The following is a 12,686-nucleotide window of genomic DNA, read 5'->3' on the forward strand; positions in this document are numbered from 1 at the left end:
TTTTGTAGCCTTACTATGGTACAATATAAATGTTTAATATGTATTTAAATATAAGTGGTGTAAAATTATATATATATATATATATAAAATATATATTTTTAATTTCCCGTTTTAAAATAAATATATTACCTTGTTCAATATATATATATATATATATATATAATATGTATAACTTGTTTATTTTTTATTTAATATATTTTTTTATATTTTTATATTTTTATTTATTTTATTTATTTTATTATTTATTTTTTTTTTTTTTTTTATTTTTTTGTTTTAATTTTCTTTTTTTTAGTATGATTTATTAAAAATGCAACCCTTGTTTTGTATAAATATATATATATATATATTTTTTCTTTTTAAAATTCAAATATGTACATTTTTATTTGTTATTTTTTTGTATATATCTTTTTTTTTTTCGTGTAATAAGTAAATAAATAAATATAAATATCTTTATATATTTATATTTATTGGGTTTATTTAAATTTTTTTTTTTGTTTTTGTTTTTATTTATGAAACATATAAATGATATTGTGATACTATCTTAATATTAATTAATTAATGTTACCATAATATTTTAATATATATATATATTATTTTTTTTTTTTGTTTTTTTTTAAATATACTTCTCAATGATTTTACAAGAATGGATGATTCATTTTCATTAAATAGAAAATTATATTTTTTAAATCTAGACAAAGAAATAGGAGCTGGGGGAAGTGAAACAAATAGTGATGATGATAATAACAAACTAATAAATTATTTTAATATAAAAAAAACAAATGACCTACATTTAAAATCAAACAAAAAAGATAACAAACAATGTATTCTCAAAGATTTACATTTTAATGGTGATTATTTAATTAAAAAGAAAGAAACAAAACAAATCAAAAAAAAAAATGGGAATTATGTTTTACCGAATAAATATGATTATTTCTTAAAGAAAAAATCAGACATTTTTCATACGGAAGAATTTATATCAAAAAGGTAAACTGAATGTACACATATATATATATATATATATATATATATATATATATATATATACATATATATATATATTTATTTATTTATTTATTTATTTTGTTATCCCTGCAGCTATCATTTGAATAATGTCCATGATATTTATTACACATACAAAGAAGAATCCGATCTGTGTGATATTCTCATCAAAAGATATAAGGACAACTTATATGTAACTACCTTTAACAACATGCTAATACTTATAAACCCCACTGATAACGTTATGGCATTTTATAAATTATTGTTTAAAACAAACAATAAAAACAATTATATTATAAATAGCTTTGTTCATTTTTGTCTGGAAAAGAAATTACAAGAAAAAACAGACGAGTACGAAGAAGTAAATGATAGTGATGATTTAACAAACTCTAGTTTATATTATGAAAAGGAAGAAAATAATTCTGATTATAGTTCTAATGAAATAAAAAATGCAATAAATTATATTAATAGAAAACATAATAATATAACAATCAATAATCAATTTAATTTTAATCAAATAAAAAAAAAAAGAAAAAAAAAAAAACTAGTTGATATTAAAAAGGATTTATTCATTAAAAGTAATAAGGAATTGGTTCAAATGAACACAAACATGTTGAAAAAAAATGTAATGAATTTTAATATGCTTTATAATATTAATACTGTTTTTAATGGAAAAGAAGATAATAAATCATATCATAAAGAAAACATATATTCCTCACACACCGAAATGAATAATTATAATACATATGATAATGTATATCCTAACAGTTTTGAAAATACAACCAGTGAAAGATCCTATAAATTAAAAACATATAATGAACAAAATAAATTATTATTTATATATGGTGAAAATTATGGTAATCAGAGTGTAATCAATAAATATACTTTCAAGCATATAATTAAAAAATTCCAAGAACAAGAAGATATACATAATTCAATTAAACACAAAAAAAAAAAAAAAAAAAATTTATATCATTTATATAAAAGAGTTATGAATATACTTAAATTATTTTATAATGAAGATTGTTATAATTTTATAATTCATTTTGCTGATAATCAAGAATTGCTATCTTTTAATATACTCCCATTTATGTTGAATAATACGTGCAATGTAACAAATATATGCACAAAAATGAATGATATGTTATGTGAATTATTGAATAATGCAAATATGCATAATAATGATAATATAAAAACAAAAAATAGTAGGGAAAAAAAAGAGGAACATTCTAATAACTCAAATTCATTGTTATATAATGACAAATATAACAATATAAATAATTCAAATGAATATAATAATGAAAATAATTTTATTAATATTCCATATATATTTTTTTTCCTTCTTCAAAGTATCATGTTAAACAGTAAGCATACATATTTAAAACCATTAAACTTACACACTTTAGATATAAAAAAAATATATTTAAATTATATAGAGTCTCATGAAATTGAATTAAATGAAAGTGATATGGAGACAACATTTTCGAATTTCTCACATCTTGGATTTTCACAAGATGAAATTATTTCAATAAATAAAATAATTTTTTCTATCATTTTTATCAATATATATATTAAAATAAAACAATGCCTAAGTATTAATGAAAATGAAACCTTAAAAATTTTGCAAGTACAATTAATTGAAATATCAAATTATATGAAATTAAGAAAAAAAAAAAATAATAACAATTCTAAATATGGATCATTAAGTAATGGAGGGAAATGTGCGCTTCCTCAATTTATTAATTTCAATGAAGATAATTATCTAAGTAGTGGATTTAGCTCGTTATCAGAAACTGAAAATATAAAATTATTTAATAATGATATAACAAAGGAAAATAATAAAAAGAAAAAATCCAGTACTGGTGATTTTCAAGGAGCTAAATTGAAAGCAAATGGTTCAAGCAATGTAAATGTTAATGTAAATGTTAATGTTAATAGTAAAAAGGTAAATGATATTCCAGATTATTATCAAAGGGATGTCAATAAAATCGAAAATGAAAATAAGAAAAGTGTGAATCAGGTTAATGATTTAGTTGGGGTTAACAAACAAATTGCTTCGGATAATATAAAAAATGGTTATAATAACAACCCTAATAATAATAATAATAGTAATAGTAATAGTAATAATAATAATAATAATAGTATTAGTAATAATAATAATAGTAATAAATATTATTCAACGAATGAACCCATTAATATGTACAAAAATGATAATAATAAATATAAAGAACCAATTGACAAAAAAGGGAACAAATACTTTATAGTATTTGCTGGTCATATATTAGAAGAATATATATCTTCCTTATTAAATATTGATATAAATTTATTTGTTCATATTTTAAATAATAACATAAAATTGAAGAGTTTATGTTCCAGTATGTTTTATAGATTAAAAATAAAGATTGTAAAAAAAATAAATGAATACCTTAATAATGTAATTAAAAATGAACTTATTCATCATTCGTTATATCTTTATTGTAATGGTGGTTTAATACAAAATGTATTTGAAAAAAATGAGGATGTAAATAAATATTATAAAAATAAAGAAAAAAATCATTTTAATGAACTAATTAATAATATATATAATGAATTATTACATTCGTATTATTTAAAAATGTCTATGTTTAATATTGATACTTGTATTATACATATGATAACCACATTAGATAATAAACAGAATAATTACGAGGATGCATTATTATGTACTCTTCAAAATTATGGAAAGAAATATAACCATTATAATAATATGAATTATAAAAATGATACTGATGAAACTATTCCTAATGTTTTATGTAATAATATTTATTTAGGAGAAAATAGGATTTTACACATGTTAGAAAAATATTCAACGAAATTTTCGAGATTTATGGATGTTCATTATAATTCATATAATAAAGAAAAAGATAGTCCTTACATTTTAATAAAATGGGAGTATTATAAAATACTGAGTTTGTTTTATTTATCCATAAAAAACATAACAGAAGTATACAATAAGTATATCATTAATAGTAATAATAATAAAAATAATAATAGTGATAATATTAGTAATAATATGTGTAAGTGTAAGTGTAAATATAATTGTAATTGTAATTGTAAGTATAATTATGATTTGGATAAACAGATATATCATTTAGATGATGAAAAATTCATGCACGATATTTTATTGAAATATTTTCCATATTTATCCAATGATGGTATTACAAAAAAAAAAAATATACATGGGAAAAGAAATAGAATGAAATATAAGAAATATAATTTTAGTATTACACATTATAATGATAAACAAATAAAATACAAATGTAATAATATGATATTTGATAATATTAAAGATATATATATACTTAAAGATATTATTAAAATTATTGAAAATAGTGACATGTCATTTTTAAGAAGTATATTTTTTGAAAATAATACATTACCATTAAAAAGTGTTAAAAGTGATTTATTATATAATGAAATGAACTTTTTTATACATATTATAAATAATACTTTTGAAAAATTTTATTTTCTTATTATAAATGAATCTGAAAAAAAACAAAAAGATATATTTATTCCTAAATATATAACAAATTGTATAAAACATAAAGAATCAACTACATATGATCATTACGCAAGTACAACATCTGAAAGCAATTTATACAAACGATTTTCATTAACTTTAAATAAATCATTTGTACATAATAATAATATAAAATCTTTTAAAAGTTTATTTTTACATATGGATTCAGTTCGTACAGACAATATAACCAATTTCTCTGATTTAAACAAAAAAAAAATTAACAAAGATCATATCACTTTTGTAATTAATATGTTTAATTTAAAAAATATATTTAATTATCAACAAGAATATTTATATTATGCTATTCCATATATTTGCTTTATTAAAAAATATATTTTATTCTGTGCATATGTTAGTAAGGAAAACGACTTAATTAAACTATTAAACTATTATGAAGAAAAGTATCATAAACCTAATTATTCATATAATACACCAGGAAAGGATACAAATAATATAATATATAATTCTTCTAATATGAAAGATAATTTTTCAAATAATAATAAAAACAATAATATATTTAACCAATCAATTAATATATATAAAGAAAAAATGTATAACAACAAGAACAAAAAAAAAAAATTTATATATAATGATACAACCAAGTTTATATATCTAAACAAATTATCAGTTGAAGAAATGAAAGATATGTGTACATTAATATTATACAATTTTAATATTTCCACTAATATTATTTACTTTGAAAATTATTTATTTGTAAAAAAGTCTTTATATTTTCTTTTGGAAAATATGAAAAATGAATATTTAAAATATATCACACCATTTATTAGAAAAATAGAAAATAGTTATATATCTTATAAAAATAAGAAAATTAAATTTTCTTATAGAAATAAAATTATTGTTATTCAAAATTATATGAGAAAATATTTATTTTTTAATGAATTACAAAAAAAGGAAAAGAAAAAAAATTTGCTTACATCATTTATTATATTTTATAGTTATTTGTTGAAACATAAAAACATGGAAGAAACAAAAGAAACATTAGAATATTATAAAGAAACTTTTATGAGTAAGGAGAAAAAATTAATTCGACATGCAGCATGTGTATATATACAATCATGGTTTAGAAAAATAATACAACAAAGGAAATATAAAGCCATGAAATTAGAAATATTAAAAACACATGCAAGAGAAAAAATTAGTACAGCTATTAAAACATATATAACACAAATAAAAATGATAAAAAATTTAAATGAAGTATTAATACCAAACAGATGTGCAACTTTAATTCAATCATCTTTTAGAAGATATAGATGTATGGTACAATATGAAAAAAAAATGTATTTAAAAATATGTTTTCTATCAATTAAAAGAAAATATATGGCCTACACAAATGTTATAACAAAAATGAATTATCATTATTTAATAAAAAATATATATAGGAAAAATTTCATTAAAAATCATCTAAAAATACCTGAAGCAGTAGTAAAGATACAAAGCAAATATAAAGCATATGTTGTTAAAAAACAATATAATATGTTAAGAGACGCAATATATTTTACACAATCTTATATACATACATGTATAGAAAGAATAAAATATGAACAATTAAAAAAAAGTGTAATTACTATACAATTATGGTGGAGAAATTTCTATAAATTAAAAAAAATTCTTCAAAATTTCCCTTTGAATATATATAATAGTGAATATGAAAAAACAAAATATTATTTTCTAGATAAAAAAAATTTCCCAAATTATTATTATTATTTATTAAAAGAACAAAAAGCAATGAAACTTTTGACATATAATATTTTATTAAAACAGTGGTATTTTTTTTATTTTAAAAAATTCCAAAAAAAAAATCATTTATTTAATATTATATTTAATTTGAAATTATATAAAAATATATCTTATTATTATTTACTTCCATGGGCATATAAAATAAATGCTATACTTAAAATGATACATATGAAACAAATGTTTAAAATATGTACAACCAATTATTATCAAAATACTATATTAAATATACCACTTTTTGAAACAATACAAATATTTGTAGGCAAAACACATACTATACTTTTAATTAATCAAAGTGTTAATAAAGATAATAATACAGAACAAATGATATCACATGGATATAATAAAAATAGTAAACAATTTTATACTAAATATGTATATAGTATTGGATCTAATGATTGTGGACAGTTGGGTTATTACGATTTGTCTAGTTCCCCATTTTTATATGCCCCCAAAGTTCTCAATGACAAGTGGGATCACGTTGATATAAATGAAGACGAAAATAATAAACTTAATCGAATAAATGAAAAAAAAGAAGATCCGATAAAAAGGGATATATATATAGATACAATAGATGATCATACAAAAATTGACAACACAAATAATGATAATAATAATGATAATAATAATGATAATAATAATGATAATAATAGTGATAATAATAGTGATAATAATAGTGATAATAATAGTGATAACGGAATGACTACTTTGGGAAGCTTGCATAAGGAAAGCATGGATAATAATAATACAAGCATTTTTAGTACACACAAAAGTAGTATTGATAAAAATATGATAAATAACACTTACAATAATAATAATACATATAATAATTATACTTATAATAATAAACATTTTAATAATCAATATAATAATATTTACAAATCATATGAACATGAAAAATCAAATAATAAAACAAAATTTAAAAATGTAAATAATAATTATCTAAGAAATTTGCAACATTTAGAGTTTCAATATAAAAAAAAGTACACTATATCGAAAGAAAATTTTGGTGATAAATTCAACGAAAATATAAATGATATTATTGATTATAAAATAATAGATAAAGAGGATAATAAAAATAGTAAAAATATAACAAATAATAATAAATATGAATATGATTTTAATATTGATAAGTCACATAAAGGTAAGAAAATTGTTGAATTTACTAAATTAATTAATGAAACAAATAAAATTCTTAATATATGTTGTGGATCTGAACATACATTAGCTCTCTCCGAAAATGGAAATGTATACTCATGGGGAAACAATACATATGGTCAATGTGGTCAGAAATATGAAAAACATATTATTAGATATCCTAAAATTATAAAATATTTTTTGAAAAATAATATTCTTATAAAAAATATAAGTTGTGCTTCTTATCATAGTGGTTATATAACCAAATCAAATGATTTATATATAAGTGGGAACTTTTTTTTCATCAATTTAAAATATTTTCAAAATAATATTTATGAACCAATCTTTTTAATATCAGGATGTCTTAATATTACATGTAAAGATAGTTTTAATATATCATTAAGAACTGATAAAAATTCATTTTATTTATGGGGAAATAATTATAAATGTATATTAGGAGTAAATAAAAAGAAGTTAGCTAATCTGAATGAAATATCTATTTATCCATTAACTAATATATGTCCAAATATTACAGTAAATAAAATTGCATGTTCAGATAATTTTGTGTGTATTATAACCACACTTACTACAACAAATAATTATACCATGTTTATGTGGGGACAATTTTCTCATATTGAAAAAAAGGAAAACCAAGAAAATAATACAAAAAGTGTTTTAAGTACTAATAATTTTTTTAATAAGTTTAGAATGAAGGCTAAAATGAACAATACGAAAAATGACAACCAAAAGGATGACATAAATAATAATAATAATAATAATACGAGGAAAAACAAAAAAAATATGATTTACATTGCCAAACCTACTCCAGTATATAATGAAATATGGGAGCAAAATGAAGCAGTCGATGTGTGCTGTGATTTGGATGAAATTATGGTATACTCATAATCACACACGAAATATATAATACAAATATATAAATGAATAAATAAATAAATATATATATATATATATATATGTATATATTATATGTTAATTTATATTTATTTTTCATATATAATTCCCTTTTAGGTGCTGATGTCTAATTTGTGCTTATACGGATTTTCTTCAGTGGAAATTTTAGGAGGTGATACGAAAAAATTACTAGCTAACGAACACAAAGTATTTTTCAACCATTTCAATAGAAAACCAAAAATTGAAAAAAAAGAAAACGATATAAAATTTGAAGAACCAGAAATTCATGAAAATATTAACGTTTTAAATCCTGTATTATACATGTACAAATATTTTAAACCATCGTATTTTAATGCTAAGAGAATTCAATGTAGTTATAATAAAAATAGTCTCTCAATTATGAATGTAACAATGGGAGAATATGAAATACCTAAGATAAAACAAAAATTGGAATATGTTACACCATCGGGTAATAATATAAATAATATATATATATATATATATATGTATATGTGTATATGTTTATGCATATTTTAATATTTACATATATTTTTATTTTTTTGTATATAGGCGATATTGTGGATTTCCCTGAAAAAATTAAAGAGGCAATATTACAAAAATCCAAAAAGGAATCCAGCAAATGGATTAAATCAAACGATGATCCTTACATAAATGTAGGAAAATAAATTAAAATAACAATAAAAATAAAAATATATTTCTTATAATTTTGTATATTATATATATTGCTCTCTACATATATATGTATATTTGAAACAAATGTTAATTTATAAATATATATATATTTTATTATTTTTTTTAGCATTTCTTAATACAAAATTCAAGCGATTCAGAGAATTAAATATAACCTTTCAAAAAAAAAAGACTCCATGAAAGAAAATTTTTTTAAGTTATATGCATTTTTGATATATAAATATATACATATATGTATATAATTTTTTAAACATAATCATATGCAAAGATTAGTTTTTTTTTTTGTTTTTTTTTTTTTTCTGTAAATTTTGTTCTTTTTTTTTAATTTATTTATTTAATTTAATGTTTTTTTTAATTATTAATTTTTTTTTTTTTTTTTTTTGGTGAAGAATAAATATGTTTATACAATAATATGTTCATTGTAAATATAAAAAAAAAAAACAATTTTTTTAAGAAAATTGAAGATTTATATCTTCTATGAAATATAAATATATAGTACCTTCACATATATATATATTATTATATATATTTTAAATTAATTTTCTTTCTTTATTATTATTTTATTTTTTTTTTTGGTAATTATATAAAATATATTACTGTATTATATGTAAAATGATTATGTAATGGTATAATTATTATATATATATATATATATAATATTATTTATATATATTTATAAAAATAATAAAAATACCTTTATGACAACTCATTTATATATATATGATATATATATAATAATTGTGTGCTCTTTTAAAGTAATTATGTTTTCGTAAAATATTAGAAATTATTTTCTTCTTTTTATGTTTTTATTCCATTTACATAAAACAATGAGTAATGTTGATGAATTTTATGAATATGCAAAAAACAACTTTTTAAACTTTTTAAATAAAAATGATAAGAATGAAAATAAGAAGAAAAGAGAAGAAAGCAAAATTAAAGGATTGAGTGACAACAATGTGTCTGATATAAAAAATTTAAGAAAGGAAGAAATGAATGATAAAGAAAGTTACGACAAAAAATATACAAATTATTTACTTAAGAAAAAGCATAGAAAAGAAGAAAAAAAAAACGAAAAAAAAAACAAAAAAAAAAGCTCTTCTTCAGATAGTTCCTCGTCCTATACTAAGCAGGATGAAGATAAAGATAAAAAGAAAAGAAAATATGAAAATTATACAAAGAGGAAACATGAGAAATATAAAGAATCCAAGTATGATAAAGATTACAAAAAGTATAAATATGATAGTGATGGTAAATATGTTTCATATGATAAAGAACAACAAAAAAAAAAGAAACATTCAAGTAAGGAAAATGAAAAAGATGAGATAAGAAAAAAAAAAAAACAAACAAAAGAAAAAAATGATTTCTATAATGACAGTGATAATTCATATGATAATAATAATAATAATAATAATAATATTCATAATGATTTTCATAATGATAATTATTATGATGAACGTGATTCAAATACAATATATAAAAAAAGTTATAGTTTATCTTCAGAAAATTATAACTATGATGAAAAACAAAAAAAGGATATACAATCATTGTGTAATATTGAACAATATGGAAATAATAAGGAAGAATGTGATACTCATTGTACATCCAATTTAAAAAATAAATTAGAAAAAATAATTAATGAGAGAAAAAATCAAATGATATTAAAAAATTCATTAAATAAAAATTTAGTTGATTGTAAATATTGTATTGATTCCAATTCATTTGAAAAATTAAATAAATTAAATATAATTAGTATTAGCAATAAATCATATATATGTTATTATAATTATAAGAATATATTTTTAAAGGATCAACTTTTTATTTCACCAATTGAACATACTACTAGTTTTACTAATACTACTTTTGATGTTATTCAAGATATGAGAAATCATATGAAATCATTAATTGCTATGTTAGAAGTAAATAATCAAACATGTATTTTTATTGAATTTAATAACTGCTTTAATCCAAGTATTGAACTTATATCTATGAGAAAAACTAAACATACATATATAAATTGTTATGTTATCCCAATGGACTTATTAGAGAAAGCAAAAATTTATTTCAAAAAAAATATGGAAGAAATTAATTCATTATATAGAGAAAATAAACAATTAATAATAAGTGATAGTAAATATGCACCTTATAATGTCATACCAAAAAATATTCCTTACGTATCTGTCAACTTCTCACTTGTTGATACATATATACAAGTTATTGAAAATAATTATGATTATATTAATATGTGTAGATGTATTTTTGCTGACTTGTTTAAGAAAGATAGACTTTATAAATATTTTAAAAATTTCCAACATTATGTTAATTCGGTGGAAGAGTTTAAAAAGGGTTATGAAAAATATGACTGGACAAATTATATGTAAACGGGTAAACCACAAAAAAAAAAATAAAAAATAAAATAAAATAAAATAAAAAAAAAAAATAATAATAATAAATTAAATGGATAAAAGAATATATATTCATTTGCGTAAATAAATATATAAATATATCTTTATATATATATCTTTATATATATTCATGTGTTTGTTCCTTTTAATACTTTTTATATGTAGTCATCTTCATATATAATTTTATACTCATCAATTTTTTTGTTTTGTTCTTTTTCATGTAGATATTTTTGTATAAATTCTTCTTCAGCATTTTTTATTTCCTCATGTGTGTTACATAATTTATATGAATCTAACAATTCTTTGTTTAAATTAGTAAAATTAACACTCCATTTATAGATATTTAAGATATCATTACATTGTTTATTATAATTACAAACATAAAGACAGAAAGCTAAAGATTCCAAGCAAGAAAGTTTATATGGCTTTCCATAATTTATACTATTTACAGCAATAATATAAGGTAATTTTCTCTGATTAGAAAATTTTATTCTTTTTAATAAATCAATAGATTTCCATGAACAATCAACTACAGATAAACCATAATTTTCAATAGTATATTTATCATCTATAGAAAAATATTTTTCACAAAAGGGTGTTAAAACTATACCTTTAAATTTTTTATTCATTTGAACTTTCTTAATTTTTTTGAAACGATATAATTTCTTACAAGAACATTTTTTATTTTGACATTCTTTATAATCAAACATAAATAATTTAATTTCATTATCATCAGATGAACCATTATTTATTATTTCATGGTCATTACATAATTTATTCTCATCATTTATTGATAATTCATCTTGATCATTTATGATTTCTTTTTCATTATTTGTATATTCATTTTCATCATCTGAGGAACTACTTACAAAATCTTCATTTGTTATATGTCCATTTTTTTTATCCGTTTTTTTTTTTTTTTTTTTTTTTTTGGAATTTATATGTACATCATTACTTTCAATAGATACATTTTTGTTTTTAGTTGTCCCTTCTGATGATAATTCATTCTTTTTCCCATTTTCTATATTTTTCTTTTCATTAATTAATTTAACCAAATTATGAATTGAATATTTTTTTCTTTCTATATAGTTATTCTTCATTTTAATTTTATTCATAAAAGAAAAAATATTATAATAAAAATAAAATACAAATAATGAAAAAGAAATCATAAATGATCAAGATGAATTATCAATAAATTATGAGAATACATT

At 18.8% G+C, this 12,686-nt stretch overlaps 3 protein-coding genes across 3 annotated transcripts; 2 read left to right on the top strand and 1 right to left on the bottom strand.

The window, feature by feature from the left end:
• Positions 1 to 643: 643 nt before the first annotated feature.
• Positions 644 to 9,221, top strand: PGSY75_1220300 (putative cell cycle associated protein; the record flags this gene model as incomplete). The annotated part of the gene is made up of 5 exons (XM_018786782.1): positions 644 to 984; positions 1,096 to 8,344; positions 8,480 to 8,831; positions 8,933 to 9,036; positions 9,183 to 9,221. The coding sequence occupies 5 exons, from the start codon at positions 644 to 646 to the stop codon at positions 9,219 to 9,221; spliced, it is 8,085 nt and encodes a 2,694-aa protein (XP_018640647.1).
• Positions 9,222 to 9,900: 679 nt separating this feature from the next.
• PGSY75_1220400 (putative debranching enzyme-associated ribonuclease) lies at positions 9,901 to 11,451 on the top strand (the record flags this gene model as incomplete). Its single annotated transcript, XM_018786783.1, has 1 exon — positions 9,901 to 11,451. The coding sequence occupies one exon, from the start codon at positions 9,901 to 9,903 to the stop codon at positions 11,449 to 11,451; it is 1,551 nt and encodes a 516-aa protein (XP_018640648.1).
• A 179-nt stretch (positions 11,452 to 11,630) lies between these two features.
• PGSY75_1220500 (putative ribosome biogenesis protein TSR3) lies at positions 11,631 to 12,590 on the bottom strand (the record flags this gene model as incomplete). Its single annotated transcript, XM_018786784.1, has 1 exon — positions 11,631 to 12,590. The coding sequence occupies one exon, from the start codon at positions 12,588 to 12,590 to the stop codon at positions 11,631 to 11,633; it is 960 nt and encodes a 319-aa protein (XP_018640649.1).
• Between the last annotated feature and the right edge of the window lie 96 nt (positions 12,591 to 12,686).

The sequence above is a fragment of the Plasmodium gaboni genome, chromosome 12 (genome assembly GCF_001602025.1).
Source record: "Plasmodium gaboni strain SY75 chromosome 12, whole genome shotgun sequence".
Taxonomy (NCBI): Eukaryota; Apicomplexa; class Aconoidasida; order Haemosporida; family Plasmodiidae; genus Plasmodium; species Plasmodium gaboni.